The sequence below is a fragment of the Oncorhynchus mykiss genome, chromosome 23 (assembly GCF_057628025.1).
Source record: "Oncorhynchus mykiss isolate SJ-2025 chromosome 23, ASM5762802v1, whole genome shotgun sequence".
Classification (NCBI taxonomy): domain Eukaryota; kingdom Metazoa; phylum Chordata; class Actinopteri; order Salmoniformes; family Salmonidae; genus Oncorhynchus; species Oncorhynchus mykiss.
Window position 1 is genome coordinate 64,292,021 of NC_143044.1, and position 21,043 is coordinate 64,313,063.

General features: G+C 47.2%; 1 protein-coding gene across 5 annotated transcripts in view; it reads left to right on the top strand.

The window, feature by feature from the left end:
* rhobtb1 (Rho related BTB domain containing 1) overlaps positions 1-21,043 on the top strand; it is a 69,578-nt gene that overhangs the window by 40,818 nt on the left and 7,717 nt on the right. For 2 of the 5 annotated variants that reach the window (XM_090217910.1, XM_090217909.1), the window contains exons 4-8: positions 4,696-4,881; positions 6,724-7,132; positions 7,325-7,874; positions 13,621-13,739; positions 15,410-15,560. In XM_090217910.1, the coding sequence (XP_090074036.1) occupies positions 4,696-4,881; positions 6,724-7,132; positions 7,325-7,874; positions 13,621-13,739; positions 15,410-15,560 (1,415 nt within the window). Of the gene's footprint in view, positions 1-4,695; positions 4,882-6,723; positions 7,133-7,324; positions 7,875-9,594; positions 9,608-13,620; positions 13,740-15,409; positions 15,561-21,043 lie in introns of all 5 variants that reach the window. The other 3 variants (XR_016491192.1, XR_016491191.1, XM_090217908.1) reach the window with 2 other exon arrangements.

A 21,043-nucleotide genomic window follows, 5' to 3' on the forward strand; every position in this document is an offset into this window, starting at 1 on the left:
GTAGTATCTGCTTCTCTGCTAGGTTAGGCAGTGTCTGCTACTCTGCTAGGTTCGGTAGTATCTGCTAGGTTAGGTAGTACCTGCTACTCTGCTAGGTTAGGTAGTATCTGCTAGGTTCGGTAGTATCTGCTACTCTGCTAGGTTAGGTAGTATCTGCTTGGTTAGGTAGTATCTGCTTGGTTAGGTAGTATCTGCTTGGTTAGGTAGTATCTGCTACTCTGCTAGATAAGGTAGTATCTGCTTCTCTGCTAGGTTAGGTAGTATCTGCTACTCTGCTAGGTTAGGTAGTATCTGCTAGGTTAGGTAGTGTCTGCTACTCTGCTAGGTTCGGTAGTATCTGCTAGGTTAGGTAGTATCTCCTAGTTTAGGTAGTATCTGCTACTCTGCTTGGTTAGGTAGTATCTGCTACTCTGCTTGGTTAGGTAGTATCTTCTAGGTTAGGTAGTATCTGCTAGGTTAGGTAGTATCTGCTAGGTTCGGTAGTATCTGCTTCTCTGCTAGGTTAGGTAGTATCTGCTTCTCTGCTAGGTTAGGTAGTATCTGCTACTCTGCTAGGTTAGGTAGTATCTGCTACTCTGCTAGGTTAGGTAGTGTATGCTACTCTGCTAGGTAGTATCTGCTAGGTTAGGTAGTATCTGCTAGTATCTGCTTCTCTGCTAGGTTAGGTAGTATCTGCTACTCTGCTAGGTTAGGTAGTATCTGCTACTCTGCTAGGTTAGGTAGTGTATGCTACTCTGCTAGGTAGTATCTGCTAGGTTAGGTAGTATCTGCTAGTATCTGCTTCTCTGCTAGGTTAGGTAGTGTCTGCTAGTATCTGCTACTCTGCTAGGTTAGGTAGTATCTGCTAGTATCTGCTTCTCTGTTAGGTTAGGTAGTGTCTGCTACTCTGCTTGGTTAGGTAGTATCTGCTAGGTTAGGTAGTATCTGCTAGGTTAGGTAGTATCTGCTTCACTGCTAGGTTAGGTAGTTCCTGCTAGGTTAGGTAGTGTCTGCTACTCTGCTTGGTTAGGTAGTATCTGCTTCTCTGCTATGTTAGGTAGTACCTGCTACTCTGCTTGGTTAGGTAGTATCTGCTAGGTTAGGTAGTATCTGCTACTCTGCTAGGTTAGGTAGTTCCTGGTAGGTTAGGTAGTGTCTGCTACTCTGCTTGGTAAGGTAGTATCTACTTCTCTGCTAGGTTAGGTAGTGTCTGCTAGGTTAGGTAGTATCTGCTAGGTTAGGTAGTATCTGCTACTCTGCTAGGTTAGGTAGTGTCTGCTAGGTTAGGTAGTATCTGCTAGGTTAGGTAGTATCTGCTACTCTGCTAGGTAAGGTAGTATCTGCTACTCTGCTAGGTTAGGTAGTATCTTCTAGGTTAGGTAGTATCTGCTAGGTTAGGTAGTATCTGCTAGGTTCGGTAGTATCTGCTTCTCTGCTAGGTTAGGTAGTATCTGCTTCTCTGCTAGGTTAGGTAGTATCTGCTACTCTGCTAGGTTAGGTAGTATCTGCTACTCTGCTAGGTTAGGTAGTGTATGCTACTCTGCTAGGTAGTATCTGCTAGGTTAGGTAGTATCTGCTAGTATCTGCTTCTCTGCTAGGTTAGGTAGTGTCTGCTAGTATCTGCTACTCTGCTAGGTTAGGTAGTATCTGCTAGTATCTGCTTCTCTGTTAGGTTAGGTAGTGTCTGCTACTCTGCTTGGTTAGGTAGTATCTGCTAGGTTAGGTAGTATCTGCTAGGTTAGGTAGTATCTGCTTCACTGCTAGGTTAGGTAGTTCCTGCTAGGTTAGGTAGTGTCTGCTACTCTGCTTGGTTAGGTAGTATCTGCTTCTCTGCTATGTTAGGTAGTACCTGCTACTCTGCTTGGTTAGGTAGTATCTGCTAGGTTAGGTAGTATCTGCTACTCTGCTAGGTTAGGTAGTTCCTGGTAGGTTAGGTAGTATCTGCTAGGTTAGGTAGTATCTGCTACTCTGCTAGGTAAGGTAGTATCTGCTACTCTGCTAGGTTAGGTAGTGTCTGCTACTCTGCTAGGTAGTATCTGCTAGGTTAGGTAGTATCTTCTAGGTTAGGTAGCATCTGCTACTCTGCTAGGTTAGGTAGCATCTGCTACTCTGCTAGGTTAGGTAGTATGTGCTACTCTGCTAGGTTAGGTAGTGTCTGCTACTCTGCTTGGTTAGGTAGTATCTGCTAGGTTAGGTAGTATCTGCTAGGTTAGGTAGTGTCTGCTACTCTGCTAGGTTAGGTAGTGTCTGCTACTCTGCTTGGTTAGGTAGTATCTACTACCCTGCTAGGTTAGGTAGTGTCTGCTACTCTGCTTGGTTAGGTAGTATCTGCTAGGTTAGGTAGTATCTGCTAGGTTAGGTAGTGTCTGCTACTCTGCTTGGTTAGGTAGTATCTACTACCCTGCTAGGGTCTGGTTTGGTGTAGTCATTTACAGTGTAGCATAATAGACGTGAGTCCTGATGTATTTGGCATGGACTGATGGCTGCATGCATAGTGTAGTGATCCGGTCTAATGAGCCATGTTACAATTCCCACCGAGTGGGTTAACCCTATTGGCCCAATGCCAGCGACCTGGGTTCCCGGCTCTGGCCCTCTGGACACTAAAATATTCAGCTGGTTTTAGACTTCCTGTAAATTAGTTTACTCTCGATCTTAGTATCCGACTGTGTTATTCTTAAATGATGCCTCAGACGGTCTTAATGGAACTGGTGCCTCCGATGAGCTTTCATTGATTGGTGGATTGATCGTTGTCAAGCTGCCACCATCATCCTCTAACATCTCTGTTGATGTCGGCGAGACATGAGGTCGGTCTGTCTGTTTACCTTGAAGTTTAAACCCACACCTATCTAATCATTCATTATAACCTCTGTTATAGCTGCTGAACACCTGACACATTGATCTGTCTGTCTGTTTACCTAGTAGGCAGTTTAAACCCACACCCCTCTAATCATTCATTATAACCTCTGTTATAGCTGCTGAACACCTGACACATTGATCTGTCTGTCTGTTTACCTAGTAGGCAGTTTAAACCCACACCCCTCTAATCATTCATTATAACCTCTGTGATAGCTGCTGAACACCTGACACATTGATTTCTGACTCTAATCAAGGTCTACTGGTTCTAGACCCCATTATAAGTTCTGCTTTGGCACCTGAGCCCAGGTTTGCTTGAGAGGGGACTTGGTTAGCACTTATTTGCCTTAGTTCTGTCTTAAGACTTAAATCACTGTACTTAAAGGCACAGGCACATCGTGTTATGATGTGAAAACACTATATTCAACAAGAATATGAGTTGTCCCTAAATATTCCAGAGTACCTAGTACTATTGTTGTGTTCTGTACCTGTTTGGTTATAGGCCTTCTACAGTATGATCGTAATGCAGGCCTTGGCCATGACAATACAATATGGCCTTGGCCATGACAATACACTGTGATCCTGGCCATGACAATACACTGTGATCCTGGCCATGACAATACACTATGGCCTTGGCCATGACAATACACTGTGATCCTGGCCATGACAATACACTGTGATCCTGGCCATGACAATACACTATGGCCTTGGCCATGACAATACACTATGGCCTTGGCCATGACAATACACTGATCCTGGCCATGACAATACACTATGGCCTTGGCCATGACAATACACTATGGCCTTGGCCATGACAATACACTATGGCCTTGGCCATGACAATACACTATGGCTTTGGCCATGACAATACACTATGGCTTTGGCCATGACAATACACTATGGCCTTGGCCATGACAATACACTGTGATCCTGGCCATGACAATACACTATGGCCTTGGCCATGACAATACACTAAGGCCTTGGCCATGACAATACAATGTGGCCTTGGCCATGACAATACACTATGGCCTTGGCCATGACAATACACTATGGCTTTGGCCATGACAATACACTGTGATCCTGGCCATGACAATACAATATGGCCTTGGCCATGACAATACACTATGGCTTTGGCCATGACAATACACTGTGATCCTGGCCATGACAATACACTGTGATCCTGGCCATGACAATACACTGTGATCCGGTCTGACTGTTAATGATCTGTTTTGTGTAGTACTGTAGCTGTTGTCTTGTCAGAGTGGTGTTCTGTTTGGTGTACTACTGTAGCTGTTGTCTTGTCAGAGACCAGGTTAAATTTAGTTCCTCAGTTAGGTGGTTAACCGATAATTGTACTCCGACGTCCTTGTGTAGGTGGAGGGAGTCTGGAAGGGAATTTAGGAATATTTGGGTTGTCTGAGAATTCATAGCACGGCTTTTGATGATCCTTGGTTGGGGTCTGAGCAGATTATTTGTTGCAAATGTAATAAAATCGTGGTCAATTTGTCCACGATTATGAGGAAAAACATTAAGATCCACAACATTTATTCCACGGGACAAAACTAGATCCAGAGTTTGACTGTGGCAGTGAGTAAGTCTCGAGACATGTTGGACAAAACCCACTGAGTTGATGATGGCCCCGAAAGCCTTTTGGAGTGGGTCTGTGGACTTTTCCATGTGAGTATTAAAGTCACCAAAAACTAGAATATTATCTGCCCTGACAACAAGGTCTGATAGGAATTCAGGGAACTCAGTTAGTGACGCTGCATACGGCCCAGGAGGCCTGTAAACAGTAGCTTTCTGTGTGTCTTTCTGGCTTTGATTATCTGGTGTGTCTTTCTGGCTCCTCTCTGTTCTCTCCAGGTCAGACGTGGTTGTGCTGTGTTTCTCCATCGCCAACCCCAACTCTCTGCATCACGTCAAGACCATGTGGCACATGGAGATCAAGCACTTTTGTCCCAGGACGCCTGTCATCCTAGTGGGTTGTCAGCTGGACCTGCGTTACGCTGATCTGGAGGCCGTCAACAGGGCCAGGAGGCCACTAGCCAGGTATAGAATCAGCATTATGTCACCATGTGACTGTCAACAGGGCCAGGAGGCCACTAGCCAGGTACAGAATAAGCATTATGTCACCATGTGGCTGTCAACAGGGCCAGGAGGCCACTAGCCAGGTACAGAATCAGCATTATGTCACCATGTGGCTGTCAACAGGGCCAGGAGGCCACTAGCCAGGTATAAAATCAGCATTATGTCACCATGTGGCTGTCAACAGGGCCAGGAGGCCACTAGCCAGGTATAGAATCAGCATTATGTCACCATGTGGCTGTCAACAGGGCTAGGAGGCCACTAGCCAGGTATAAAATCAGCATTATGTCACCATGTGGCTGTCAACAGGGCCAGGAGGCCACTAGCCAGGTATAGAATCAGCATTATGTCACCATGTGCCTGTCAACAGGGCCAGGAGGCCACTAGCCAGGTATAGAATCAGCATTATGTCACCATGTGGCTGTCAACAGGGCCAGGAGGCCACTAGCCAGGTATAAAAGCAGCATTATGTCACCATGTGGCTGTCAACAGGGCCAGGAGGCCACTAGCCAGGTACAGAATCAGCATTATGTCACCATGTGGCTGTCAACAGGGCCAGGAGGCCACTAGCCAGGTATAGAATCAGCATTATGTCACCATGTGGCTGTCAACAGGGCCAGGAGGCCACTAGCCAGGTATAAAATCAGCATTATGTCACCATGTGGCTGTCAACAGGGCCAGGAGGCCACTAGCCAGGTATAAAATCAGCATTATGTCACCATGTGGCTGTCAACAGGGCCAGGAGGCCACTAGCCAGGTACAGAATCAGCATTACGTCACCATGTGGCTGTCAACAGGGCCAGGAGGCCACTAGCCAGGTATAGAATCAGCATTATGTCACCATGTGGCTGTCAACAGGGCCAGGAGGCCACTAGCCAGGTATAGAATCAGCATTATGTCACCATGTGGCTGTCAACAGGGCCAGGAGGCCACTAGCCAGGTATAGAATCAGCATTATGTCACCATGTGGCTGTCAACAGGGCCAGGAGGCCACTAGCCAGGTATAGAATCAGCATTATGTCACCATGTGGCTGTCAACAGGGCCAGGAGGCCACTAGCCAGGTACAGAATCAGCATTATGTCACCATGTGGCTGTCAACAGGGCCAGGAGGCCACTAGCCAGGTATATAATCAGCATTATGTCACCATGTGGCTGTCAACAGGGCCAGGAGGCCACTAGCCAGGTATAGAATCAGCATTATGTCACCATGTGGCTGTCAACAGGGCCAGGAGGCCACTAGCCAGGTATAGAATAAGCATTATGTCACGATGTGACTGTCAACAGGGCCAGGAGGCCACTAGCCAGGTACAGAATAAGCATTATGTCACCATGTGACTGTCAACAGGGCCAGGAGGCCACTAGCCAGGTATAGAATCAGCATTATGTCACCATGTGGCTGTCAACAGGGCCAGGAGGCCACTAGCCAGGTATAAAATCAGCATTATGTCACCATGTGGCTGTCAACAGGGCCAGGAGGCCACTAGCCAGGTATAGAATCAGCATTATGTCACCATGTGGCTGTCAACAGGGCCAGGAGGCCACTAGCCAGGTATAGAATCAGCATTATGTCACCATGTGACTGTCAACAGGGCCAGGAGGCCTCTAGCCAGGTATAAAATCAGCGTTACGTCATCATGTAGCTGGTTTTGATTGACGAGATCTATACATTTTCGTGCTAGTTGAAACTCTATGTGCAGTAACTACTGACATTTTATTAAATTAAGCAAACCGGTTTACATACATTTAATAGATAATGTCTTTGTATTCTTCCGTATTGCGAATAGCTCTTATTTCCTCCCCACCAGGCCGATAAAGCCCGGAGACATCCTTCCTCCAGAGAGTGGCCGGGAGGTGGCCAAGGAGCTGGGCATCTCCTACTATGAGACCAGTGTGTTCGACCAGTTTGGCATCAAGGACATCTTCGACAATGCCATTCGAGCCGCGCTCATCTCCCGTCGACACCTGCAGTTCTGGAAGTCCCACCTCCGGAAGGTCCAGAAGCCCCTCCTCCAGGCGCCCTTCCTGCCGCCCAAAGCACCGCCCCCTCTCATCAAGATTCCAGAGTGTGTCATCAACAACGGGGAGGGTCCTGGCCTCCTATTGGACAGTCCTCTTTGTGCTGACGTCATGTTCATCCTCCAGGACCACATCCACATCTTCGCCCACAAGATCTACCTCTCCACCTCCTCCTCCAAGTTTTATGACCTGTTCCAGGTAGTGTCTCTTTGCCTGGTTCCTCTCTAGGTTCCTCTCTAGGTTCCTCTCTCGGATTCCTTCCTTCTAGGTTTTTATTCCTAGCGACTGTGCTTCTGCCTCAGTATTGCTTGCTCTCTGTGGTTTCCGGTTGGGTTTCTGTAGAACACTTTGTGACATAAAAAAACCTGTTATAAATGTGATTGTTTCCAGATGGACTTCAGTGACGAGTCCCAGTGCCTGGTGGTGACGGAGCGGCATGCCCGGGACTCTCTCCTCAGGACCCTTAGTCTGGACACAGAGGAGGACGTGGCTGTGCTCCCCAACCTCTCCCCCTGCTCCCTCCGGGCCTCTAAGAGTGACGGCACCCTGAAGATGATGAGCTTCTCTGGTAAGCACCGGCGCACCAAGCTGTCCTTGGCCTCCTGGAGCAAGGCCTTCTACAGCATCCACAAGGAGAGCGTGACCAACCCTGTGACGGGCTCCCCGGCTCACATGACGGTGGTGAAGATGGACTACTCCATCCAGCTGGGTCCGTTCAGTGCCGTGTTGAGGTTCCTCTACACTGGGGAGCTGGATGAAGAGGAGCGGGATCTGATGAAGATCGCCCAGATCGCGGAGGTCCTGGAGGTGTTTGACCTGAGGATGATGGTGGAGAACATCATGAATCATGAAGGCTTCATGAACCAGGAGATCACCAAGGCCTTCCACGTCAGGAAATCCAACCGCATCAAGGAGTGTCTCAACAAGAACACATTCACAGGTAAACCATGCTGCATCGTAGATCAAAGTGTTTTCTGTTGCTTTTGACTAGGAAGTTATCATGTGTTTGGAAATGTGGATGGGGTTGATGTGATGTGTTTCTCTGGGGCACACATCACCTTCAGGTTGTTGTTATAATGTCTCTGTCTCAGACATCACCTTCAGGTTGTTGTTATAATGTCTCTGTCTCAGACATCACCTTCAGGTTGTTGTTATAATGTCTCTGTCTCAGACGTCACCTTCAGGTTGTTGTTATAATGTCTCTGTCTCAGACATCACCTTCAGGTTGTTGTTATAATGTCTCTGTCTCAGACGTCACCTTCAGGTTGTTGTTGTAATGTCTCTGTCTCAGACATCACCTTCAGGTTGTTGTTATAATGTGTCTGTCTCAGACGTCACCTTCAGGTTGTTGTTATAATGTCTCTGTCTCAGACGTCACCTTCAGGTTGTTGTTCTAATGTCTCTGTCTCAGACATCACCTTCAGGTTGTTGTTATAATGTCTCTGTCTCAGACATCACCTTCAGGTTGTTGTTATAATGTCTCTGTCTCAGACGTCACCGTCAGGTTGTTGTTGTAATGTCTCTGTCTCAGACATCACCTTCAGGTTGTTGTTATAATGTCTCTGTCTCAGACATCACCTTCAGGTTGTTGTTATAATGTCTCTGTCTCAGACGTCACCTTCAGGTTGTTGTTATAATGTCTCTGTCTCAGACGTCACCTTCAGGTTGTTGTTGTAATGTCTCTGTCTCAGACGTCACCTTCAGGTTGTTGTTATAATGTCTCTGTCTCAGACATCACCTTCAGGTTGTTGTTATAATGTCTCTGTCTCAGACGTCACCTTCAGGTTGTTGTTATAATGTCTCTGTCTCAGACGTCACCTTCAGGTTGTTGTTATAATGTCTCTGTCTCAGACGTCACCTTCAGGTTGTTGTTATAATGTCTCTGTCTCAGACATCACCTTCAGGTTGTTGTTATAATGTCTCTGTCTCAGACGTCACCTTCAGGTTGTTGTTATAATGTCTCTGTCTCAGACATCACCTTCAGGTTGTTGTTGTTGTAATGTCTCTGTCTCAGACGTCACCTTCAGGTTGTTGTTGTTGTAATGTCTCTGTCTCAGACGTCACCTTCAGGTTGTTGTTATAATGTCTCTGTCTCAGACGTCACCTTCAGGTTGTTGTTATAATGTCTCTGTCTCAGACATCACCTTCAGGTTGTTGTTGTTGTAATGTCTCTGGGGCACACATCACCTTCAGGTTGTTGTTATAATGTCTCTGTCTCAGACATCACCTTCAGGTTGTTGTTATAATGTCTCTGTCTCAGACATCACCTTCAGGTTGTTGTTATAATGTCTCTGTCTCAGACATCACCTTCAGGTTGTTGTTATAATGTCTCTGTCTCAGACATCACCTTCAGGTTGTTGTTATAATGTCTCTGTCTCAGATGTCACCTTCAGGTTGTTGTTATAATGTCTCTGTCTCAGACGTCACCTTCAGGTTGTTGTTATAATGTCTCTGTCTCAGACATCACCTTCAGGTTGTTGTTATAATGTCTCTGTCTCAGACATCACCTTCAGGTTGTTGTTATAATGTCTCTGTCTCAGATGTCACCTTCAGGTTGTTGTTATAATGTCTCTGTCTCAGACGTCACCTTCAGGTTGTTGTTATAATGTCTCTGTCTCAGACATCACCTTCAGGTTGTTGTTATAATGTCTCTGTCTCAGATGTCACCTTCAGGTTGTTGTTATAATGTCTCTGTCTCAGACATCACCTTCAGGTTGTTGTTATAATGTCTCTGTCTCAGACGTCACCTTCAGGTTGTTGTTATAATGTCTCTGTCTCAGACGTCACCTTCAGGTTGTTGTTATAATGTCTCTGTCTCAGACATCACCTTCAGGTTGTTGTTATAATGTCTCTGTCTAAGACATCACCTTCAGGTTGTTGTTGTAATGTCTCTGTCTCAGACGTCACCTTCAGGTTGTTGTTCTAATGTCTCTGTCTCAGACGTCACCTTCAGGTTGTTGTTATAATGTCTCTGTCTCAGACGTCACCTTCAGGTTGTTGTTATAATGTCTCTGTCTCAGACGTCACCTTCAGGTTGTTGTTATAATGTCTCTGTCTCAGACGTCACCTTCAGGTTGTTGTTATAATGTCTCTGTCTCAGACGTCACCTTCAGGTTGTTTTTATAATGTCTCTGTCTCAGACGTCACCTTCAGGTTGTTGTTGTAATGTCTCAGACGTCACCTTCAGGTTGTTGTTGTAATGTCTCTGTCTCAGACATCACCTTCAGGTTGTTGTTGTAATGTCTCTGTCTCAGACGTCACCTTCAGGTTGTTGTTCTAATGTCTCTGTCTCAGACGTCACCTTCAGGTTGTTGTTATAATGTCTCTGTCTCAGACGTCACCTTCAGGTTGTTGTTATAATGTCTCTGTCTCAGACGTCACCTTCAGGTTGTTGTTATAATGTCTCTGTCTCAGACGTCACCTTCAGGTTGTTGTTATAATGTCTCTGTCTCAGACGTCACCTTCAGGTTGTTGTTATAATGTCTCTGTCTCAGACATCACCTTCAGGTTGTTGTTATAATGTCTCTGTCTCAGACGTCACCTTCAAGTTGTTGTTATAATGTCTCTGTCTCAGACGTCACCTTCAGGTTGTTGTTATAATGTCTCTGTCTCAGACGTCACCTTCAGGTTGTTGTTGTAATGTCTCAGACGTCACCTTCAGGTTGTTGTTATAATGTCTCTGTCTCAGACGTCACCTTCAGGTTGTTGTTATAATGTCTCTGTCTCAGACATCACCTTCAGGTTGTTGTTATAATGTGTCTGTCTCAGACGTCACCTTCAGGTTGTTGTTATAATGTGTCTGTCTCAGACGTCACCTTCAGGTTGTTGTTATAATGTGTCTGTCTCAGACGTCACCTTCAGGTTGTTGTTATAATGTGTCTGTCTCAGACGTCACCTTCAGGTTGTTGTTATAATGTCTCTGTCTCAGACGTCACCTTCAGGTTGTTGTTATAATGTCTCTGTCTCAGACGTCACCTTCAGGTTGTTGTTATAATGTCTCTGTCTCAGACGTCACCTTCAGGTTGTTGTTGTAATGTCTCTGTCTCAGACGTCACCTTCAGGTTGTTGTTATAATGTCTCTGTCTCAGACGTCACCTTCAGGTTGTTGTTATAATGTCTCTGTCTCAGACGTCACCTTCAGGTTGTTGTTGTAATGTCTCTGTATCTCAGACGTCACCTTCAGGTTGTTGTTCTAATGTCTCTGTCTCAGACGTCACCTTCAGGTTGTTGTTATAATGTCTCTGTCTCAGACGTCACCTTCAGGTTGTTGTTATAATGTCTCTGTCTCAGACGTCACCTTCAGGTTGTTGTTCTAATGTCTCTGTCTCAGACGTCACCTTCAGGTTGTTGTTATAATGTCTCTGTCTCAGACATCACCTTCAGGTTGTTGTTATAATGTCTCTGTCTCAGACGTCACCTTCAGGTTGTTGTTCTAATGTGTCTGTCTCAGACGTCACCTTCAGGTTGTTGTTATAATGTCTCTGTCTCAGACATCACCTTCAGGTTGTTGTTCTAATGTCTCTGTCTCAGACGTCACCTTCAGGTTGTTGTTATAATGTGTCTGTCTCAGACGTCACCTTCAGGTTGTTGTTATAATGTGTCTGTCTCAGACGTCACCTTCAGGTTGTTGTTATAATGTCTCTGTCTCAGACGTCACCTTCAGGTTGTTGTTATAATGTCTCTGTCTCAGACGTCACCTTCAGGTTGTTGTTATAATGTCTCTGTCTCAGACGTCACCTTCAGGTTGTTGTTGTAATGTTTCTGTATCTCAGACGTCACCTTCAGGTTGTTGTTCTAATGTCTCTGTCTCAGACGTCACCTTCAGGTTGTTGTTATAATGTCTCTGTCTCAGACGTCACCTTCAGGTTGTTGTTCTAATGTCTCTGTCTCAGACGTCACCTTCAGGTTGTTGTTATAATGTCTCTGTCTCAGACGTCACCTTCAGGTTGTTGTTCTAATGTCTCTGTCTCAGACGTCACCTTCAGGTTGTTGTTATAATGTCTCTGTCTCAGACATCACCTTCAGGTTGTTGTTATAATGTCTCTGTCTCAGACGTCACCTTCAGGTTGTTGTTATAATGTGTCTGTCTCAGACGTCACCTTCAGGTTGTTGTTATAATGTCTCTGTCTCAGACATCACCTTCAGGTTGTTGTTCTAATGTCTCTGTCTCAGACGTCACCTTCAGGTTGTTGTTTTAATGTCTCTGTCTCAGACGTCACCTTCAGGTTGTTGTTATAATGTGTCTGTCTCAGACGTCACCTTCAGGTTGTTGTTATAATGTGTCTGTCTCAGACGTCACCTTCAGGTTGTTGTTATAATGTCTCTGTCTCAGACGTCACCTTCAGGTTGTTGTTATAATGTCTCTGTCTCAGACGTCACCTTCAGGTTGTTGTTATAATGTCTCTGTCTCAGACGTCACCTTCAGGTTGTTGTTGTAATGTCTCTGTCTCAGACGTCACCTTCAGGTTGTTGTTATAATGTCTCTGTCTCAGACGTCACCTTCAGGTTGTTGTTGTAATGTCTCTGTATCTCAGACGTCACCTTCAGGTTGTTGTTCTAATGTCTCTGTCTCAGACGTCACCTTCAGGTTGTTGTTATAATGTCTCTGTCTCAGACGTCACCTTCAGGTTGTTGTTCTAATGTCTCTGTCTCAGACGTCACCTTCAGGTTGTTGTTATAATGTCTCTGTCTCAGACGTCACCTTCAGGTTGTTGTTATAATGTCTCTGTCTCAGACGTCACCTTCAGGTTGTTGTTGTTGTAATGTCTCTGTCTCAGACATCACCTTCAGGTTGTTGTTATAATGTCTCTGTCTCAGATGTCACCTTCAGGTTGTTGTTATAATGTCTCTGTCTCAGACGTCACCTTCAGGTTGTTGTTATAATGTCTCTGTCTCAGACGTCACCTTCAGGTTGTTGTTGTAATGTCTCTGTATCTCAGACGTCACCTTCAGGTTGTTGTAATGTGTCTCAGACGTCACCTTCAGGTTGTTATAATTTCTCTGTCTCAGACGTCACCTTCAGGTTGTTGTTATAATGTCTCTGTCTCAGACGTCACCTTCAGGTTGTTGTTATAATGTCTCTGTCTCAGACGTCACCTTCAGGTTGTTGTTGTAATGTCTCTGTCTCAGACGTCACCTTCAGGTTGTTGTTATAATGTCTCTGTCTCAGACGTCACCTTCAGGTTGTTGTTGTAATGTCTCTGTATCTCAGACGTCACCTTCAGGTTGTTGTTCTAATGTCTCTGTCTCAGACGTCACCTTCAGGTTGTTGTTATAATGTCTCTGTCTCAGACGTCACCTTCAGGTTGTTGTTCTAATGTCTCTGTCTCAGACGTCACCTTCAGGTTGTTGTTATAATGTCTCTGTCTCAGACGTCACCTTCAGGTTGTTGTTATAATGTCTCTGTCTCAGACGTCACCTTCAGGTTGTTGTTGTTGTAATGTCTCTGTCTCAGACATCACCTTCAGGTTGTTGTTATAATGTCTCTGTCTCAGATGTCACCTTCAGGTTGTTGTTATAATGTCTCTGTCTCAGACGTCACCTTCAGGTTGTTGTTATAATGTCTCTGTCTCAGACGTCACCTTCAGGTTGTTGTTGTAATGTCTCTGTATCTCAGACGTCACCTTCAGGTTGTTGTAATGTGTCTCAGACGTCACCTTCAGGTTGTTATAATTTCTCTGTCTCAGACGTCACTTTCAGGTTGGAGGATGGAACCATCAATGCTCACAGACCTCTGCTCATCTCCTCCTGTGATTGGATGGCTGCTGTGTTCGGAGGATCCTTCATGGAGAGTGCTAACAACGAGGTGAGTCGACAACAGAGTAATATCTAGTGTTGGGGTTAGGGTGCTGTGTTCGAAGGATCCTTCATGGAGAGTTAACTTGTCTGCAGCACAGTCTGGGTTAGGGTTATCTTTGTCCCAAATGGCACCCTATTCCCTATGTAGTAAACTACTTTTGAGCAGGGTATTTTATTTACAAGCAAACACTAAAACAGGAAGTACCAGTGAGGAGTTGGCTTCATTATTAAGTACATTGACGAAGTCATCACTCCACATACAATACCCTATAATGACAAAGACAAAATACATATTTTTATTTTATTTTATTGCACTTTTATACAAAATTAAATATAGAAATACCTTATTTACATAAGTATTCGGACCCTTTGCTATGAAACTCGAAATTGAGCTCAGGTGCATCCTGTTTCCATTGATCGTCCTTGATGTTTCTTCAACTTGATTGGAGTCCACCTGTGGTGAATTCAATTGATTGGATATGATTTGGAAAGGCACACACCTGACCAGGATCCATAGGGATTACAAGGATCCATAGGGAATATAGGGAATGGGATGTTGTCTCCAGTTGACCAGGATCTATAGGGAATATGGGATGTTGTCTCCAGTTGACCAGGATCCATAGGGAATATGGGATGTTGTCTCCAGTTGACCAGGATCTATAGGGAATATGGGATGTTGTCTCCAGTTGACCAGGATCCATAGGGAATATGGGATGTTGTCTCCAGTTCATTGATTAAACCCCAGGTAGCAGTAGGAACAGTGACATGACCGGTTCATCAGAGTAACGAGTAAAAATAGACGTCATTCAGAGATCTTTAAATAGCCGTTAGGACAAGGACACTGTCTGAACACAGAGTCCTGTTATGTTTCACTGCTCTCAGGCAGGCAGACAGGCAGACCAGCAGGCTAACAGGCAGACCAGCAGGCTAACAGGCAGACCAGCAGGCTAACAGGCAGACCAGCAGGCTGACAGGCAGACCAGCAGGCTGACAGGCAGACCAGCAGGCTGACAGGCAGACCAGCAGGCTAACACTACCTCTCTCTGAACAGAGTCCTGTTCTGTTTCACTGCTCTCAGACAGGCAGACAGGCAGACCAGCAGGCTAACAGGCAGACCAGCAGGCTAACAGGCAGACCAGCAGGCTAACAGGCAGACCAGCAGGCTAACACTACCTCTCTCTGAACAGAGTCCTGTTCTGTTTCACTGCTCTCAGACAGGCAGACCAGCAGGCTAACAGGCAGACCAGCAGGCTAACAGGCAGACCAGCAGGCTAACAGGCAGACCAGCAGCCTAACAGGCAGACCAGCAGGCTAACACTACCTCTCTCTGAACAGAGTCCTGTTCTGTTTCACTGCTCTCAGGCAGGCAGACAGGCAGACCAGCAGGCTAACAGTCTAACACTACCTCTCTCTTTAACCATGGGGACATCTTTATTTTAGTGTGGTAGCAAGCTACTACCCGGTGTCCTAGTTTCTACAGAGCCTCTAGTCTGCTGCTAGTCCTTACAGAGCCTCTGTAGTCTGCTGCTAGTCTTTGCAGGGCCCCTGTAGTCTCTAATGTTGGTCTTTACTGACAGTGAAACAGGACATTTAGATGTTGTCAAATGATGTCTCTGTTCTTTCCTGTGTGTGTCTGTGTCTGCCTGCGTGTGTGTCTGTGTGTATCTGTGTGTTTAGGTCTCGTTCCCAGGCACCAGCAGGGTGTGTATGCAGGCTGTTCTGGAGTATCTCTACACCAATCAGCTTTGTCCCATGGCAGAGCTGGATCCTATGGAGTTGACGGCCCTGGCTAACAGACTCTGTCTCCCCAGACTGACTGCTCTGACAGGTACTAACCATAACCCTGGTTAACAGACTGTCTTCCCAGACTGACTGCTCTGACAGGTACTAACCCTGGTTAACAGACTGACTCCCCAGACTGACTGCTCTGACAGGTACTAACCCTGGTTAACAGACTGACTCCCCAGACTGACTGCTCTGACAGGTACTAACCCTGGTTAACAGACTGACTCCCCAGACTGACTTCTCTGACAGGTACTAACCCTGGTTAACAGACTGACTCCCCAGACTGACTGCTCTGACAGGTACTAACCCTGGTTAACATACTGACTCCCCAGACTGACTGCTCTGACAGGTATTAACCCTGGTTAACAGACTGACTCCCCAGACTGACTGCTCTGACAGGTACTAACCCTGGCTAACAGACTGACTCCCCAGACTGACTGCTCTGACAGGTACTAACCCTGGTTAACAGACTGACTCCCCAGACTGACTGCTCTGACAGGTACTAACCCTGGTTAACATACTGACTCCCCAGACTGACTGCTCTGACAGGTACTAACCCTGGTTAACAGACTGACTCCCCAGACTGACTGCTCTGACAGGTACTAACCCTGGTTAACAGACTGACTCCCCAGACTGACTGCTCTGACAGGTACTAACCATAACCCTGGTTAACAGACTGTCTCCCCAGACTGACTTCTCTGACAGGTACTAACCCTGGTTAACAGACTGACTCCCCAGACTGACTGCTCTGACAGGTACTAACCATAACCCTGGTTAACAGACTGTCTTCCCAGACTGACTGCTCTGACAGGTACTAACCCTGGTTAAGACTGTCTCCCCAGACTGACTGCTCTGACAGGTACTAACCCTGGCTAACAGACTCTGTCTCCCCAGACTGACTGCTCTGACAGGTACTAACCCTGGTTAACAGACTCTGTCTCCCCAGACTGACTGCTCTGACAGGTACTAACCATAACCCTGGTTAACAGACTGTCTCCCCAGACTGACTGCTCTGACAGGTATTAACCATAACCCTGGCTAACAGACTGTCTCCCTAGACTGACTGCTCTGACAGGTACTAACCATAACCCTGGCTAACAGACTGTCTCCCCAGACTGACTGCTCTGACAGGTACTAACCCTGGTTAACAGACTGACTCCCCAGACTGACTGCTCTGACAGGTACTAACCCTGGTTAACAGACTGTCTCCCCAGACTGACTGCTCTGACAGGTACTAACCCTGGTTAACAGACTGACTCCCCAGACTGACTGCTCTGACAGGTACTAACCCTGGTTAACATACTGACTCCCCAGACTGACTGCTCTGACAGGTACTAACCCTGGTTAACAGACTGTCTCCCCAGACTGACTGCTCTGACAGGTACTAACCCTGGTTAACAGACTGACTCCCCAGACTGACTGCTCTGACAGGTACTAACCATAACCCTGGTTAACAGACTGTCTCCCCAGACTGACTTCTCTGACAGGTACTAACCCTGGCTAACAGACTGACTCCCCAGACTGACTGCTCTGACAGGTATTAACCATAACCCTGGCTAACAGACTGTCTCCCCAAACTGACCGCCCTCACAGGTGCTTGATCCATCAGCAGTCTGCTCTGTCCAGAGCCATCTGTTTCGAAATTTGGGCTTTTAGACAGTAGAATATTGTTCTAGTTCTAGACCTTCAGTTACATAGCATTCACTATCCCCATGTAATGTCAATGGGGAGATAACATGGCTGCAGTGCATCACAATGCAGAACTCCAATGTCCCAACTCTCTAAGGGGGTGTTCCTAAATTGACTCCAATGTGTTAATGCTCCTCAGTGCATTCTGGGTCATTCATAGATTGTTTGTTCGAAATCCACTGGCTGAGGAGCAGGGTTGATCAGGACACACTGGCTGAGGAGCATGGTTGATCAGAGGACACTGGCTGAGGAGCAGGGTTGATCAGGACACACTGGCTGAGGAGCAGGGTCGATCAGGGGACACTGGCTGAGGAGCAGGGTCGATCAGGGGACACTGGCTGAGGAGCAGGGTTGATCAGGACACACTGGCTGAGGAGCATGGTTGATCAGAGGACACTGGCTGAGGAGCAGGGTCGATCAGGGGACACTGGCTGAGGAGCAGGGTCGATCAGAGGACACTGGCTGAGGAGCAGGGTCGATCAGGACACACTGGCTGAGGAGCTGGGTCGATCAGGACACACTGGCTGAGGAGCGGGGTCGATCGGGACACACTGGCTGAGGAGCGGGGTCGATCAGGACACACTGGCTGAGGAGCGGGGTCGATCAGGACACACTGGCTGAGGAGCTGGGTCGATCAGGACACACTGGCTGAGGAGCATGGTTGATCAGAGGACACTGGCTGAGGAGCAGGGTCGATCAGGGGACACTGGCTGAGGAGCAGGGTCGATCAGGGGACACTGGCTGAGGAGCAGGGTCGATCAGGACACACTGGCTGAGGAGCATGGTTGATCAGAGGACACTGGCTGAGGAGCAGGGTCGATCAGGGGACACTGGCTGAGGAGCAGGGTCGATCAGGGGACACTGGCTGAGGAGCAGGGTCGATCAGGGGACACTGGCTGAGGAGCATGGTTGATCAGAGGACACTGGCTGAGGAGCAGGGTCGATCAGGGGACACTGGCTGAGGAGCAGGGTCGATCAGGGGACACTGGCTGAGGAGCAGGGTCGATCAGGGGACACTGGCTGAGGAGCAGGGTTGATCAGGGGACACTGGCTGAGGAGCAGGGTTGATCAGGGGACACTGGCTGAGGAGCGGGGTCGATCAGGGGACACTGGCTGAGGAGCAGGGTTGATCAGAGGACACTGGCTGAGGAGCAGGGTTGATCAGGGGACACTGGCTGAGGAGCGGGGTCGATCAGGGGACACTGGCTGAGGAGCAGGGTCGATCAGGGGACACTGGCTGAGGAGCAGGGTTGATCAGAGGACACTGGCTGAGGAGCATGGTTGATCAGAGGACACTGGCTGAGGAGCAGGGTCGATCAGGACACACTGGCTGAGGAGCAGGGTCGATCAGGGGACACTGGCTGAGGAGCAGGGTCGATCAGGGGACACTGGCTGAGGAGCAGGGTCGATCAGGGGACACTGGCTGAGGAGCAGGGTCGATCAGGGGACACTGGCTGAGGAGCAGGGTCGATCAGGGGACACTGGCTGAGGAGCAGGGTCGATCAGGGGACACTGGCTGAGGAGCAGGGTCGATCAGGGGACACTGGCTGAGGAGCAGGGTCGATCAGGGGACACTGGCTGAGGAGCAGGGTCGATCAGGGGACACTGGCTGAGGAGCAGGGTCGATCAGGACACACTGGCTGAGGAGCAGGGTCGATCAGGGGACACTGGCTGAGGAGCAGGGTCGATCAGGGGACACTGGCTGAGGAGCAGGGTCGATCAGGGGACACTGGCTGAGGAGCAGGGTCGATCAGGGGACACTGGCTGAGGAGCAGGGTCGATCAGGGGACACTGGCTGAGGAGCAGGGTCGATCAGGACACACTGGCTGAGGAGCTGGGTCGATCAGGACACACTGGCTGAGGAGCGGGGTCGATCAGGACACACTGGCTGAGGAGCGGGGTCGATCAGGACACACTGGCTGAGGAGCGGGGTCGATCAGGACACACTGGCTGAGGAGCTGGGTCGATCAGGACACACTGGCTGAGGAGCGGGGTCGATCAGGACACACTGGCTGAGGAGCGGGGTCGATCAGGACACACTGGCTGAGGAGCGGGGTCGATCAGGACACACTGGCTGAGGAGCGGGGTCGATCAGGACACACTGGCTGAGGAGCGGGGTCGATCAGGACACACTGGCTGAGGAGCGGGGTCGATCAGGACACACTGGCTGAGGAGCGGGGTCGATCAGGACACACTGGCTGAGGAGCGGGGTCGATCAGGACACACTGGCTGAGGAGCGGGGTCGATCAGGACACACTGGCTGAGGAGCGGGGTCGATCAGGACACACTGGCTGAGGAGCAGGGTCGATCAGGGGACACTGGCTGAGGAGCGGGGTCGATCAGGGGACACTGGCTGAGGAGCGGGGTCGATCAGGACACACTGGCTGAGGAGGAGAGTTGAGCTGATCATTCTGACCTTTTGATCATTGACCATTTTACTTTCTCTAGCAAAACTGGTTGAACTGTTTTCATGTTGTCTTGAGGGTGAGTGACTGTAACTGTTCTGCTGGCAGCCATTTCTGTTTCAAAATGATTTTATTTTGAAGCTTATTAAATCAGGCATATTACTGTATGTACAAGATGATTCCTGTGCTTCTTTTGGAACATGACAACAGAACATACAACAAACCAAACAGAATGGAAACATCAACAACAAACCAAACGGAATGGAAACATCAACAACAAACCAAACGGAATGGAAATATCAACAACAAACCAAACGGAATGGAAACAACAACAACAACAAACCAAACGGAATGGAAATATCAACAACAAACCAAACGGAAAGGAATCATCAACAACAACAACAACAACAACAAACCAAACGGAATGGAAACAACAACAACAAACCAAACGGAATGGAAACAACAACAACAAACCAAACGGAATGGAAACAACAACAACAACAACAACAAACCAAACGGAATGGAAACATCAACAACAACATACCAAACGGAATGGAAACATCAACAACAACAAACCAAACGGAATGGAAACATCAACAACAACAACAAACCAAACTGAATGGAAACATCAACATCAACAAAAAAACTAACAGAATGGAAACATCAACAACAACAACATACCAAACTGAATGGAAACATCAACATCAACAAAAAAACTAACAGAATGGAAACAACAACAAAAAACCAAACGGAATGGAAACAACAACAACAACAACAAACCAAACGGAATGGAAACAACAACAAAAAACCAAACGGAATGGAAACAACAACAACAACAACAACAAACCAAACGGAATGGAAACATCAACAACAACATACCAAACTGAATGGAAACATCAACAAAAAAACTAACAGAATGAAAACAACAACAAAAAACCAAACGGAATGGAAACAACAACAACAACAACAAACCAAACGGAATGGAAACAACAACAAAAAACCAAACGGAATGGAAACATCAACAACAAACCAAACGGAATGGAAACAACAACAACAACAACAAACCAAACGGAATGGAAACATCAACAACAACATACCAAACGGAATGGAAACATCAACAACAACAACATACCAAACTGAATGGAAACATCAACAAAAAAACAAACAGAATGGAAACAACAACAAAAAAACAAACGGAATGGAAACAACAACAAACCAAACGGAATGGAAACAACAACAACAACAAACCAAACGGAATGGAAACATCAACAACAACAAACCAAACGGAATGGAAACATCAACATCAACAAACCAAACGGAATGGAAACATCAACAACAACAAACCAAACGGAATGGAAACAACAACAACAACAAACCAAACGGAATGGAAACAACAACAACAACAAACCAAACGGAATGGAAACATCAACAA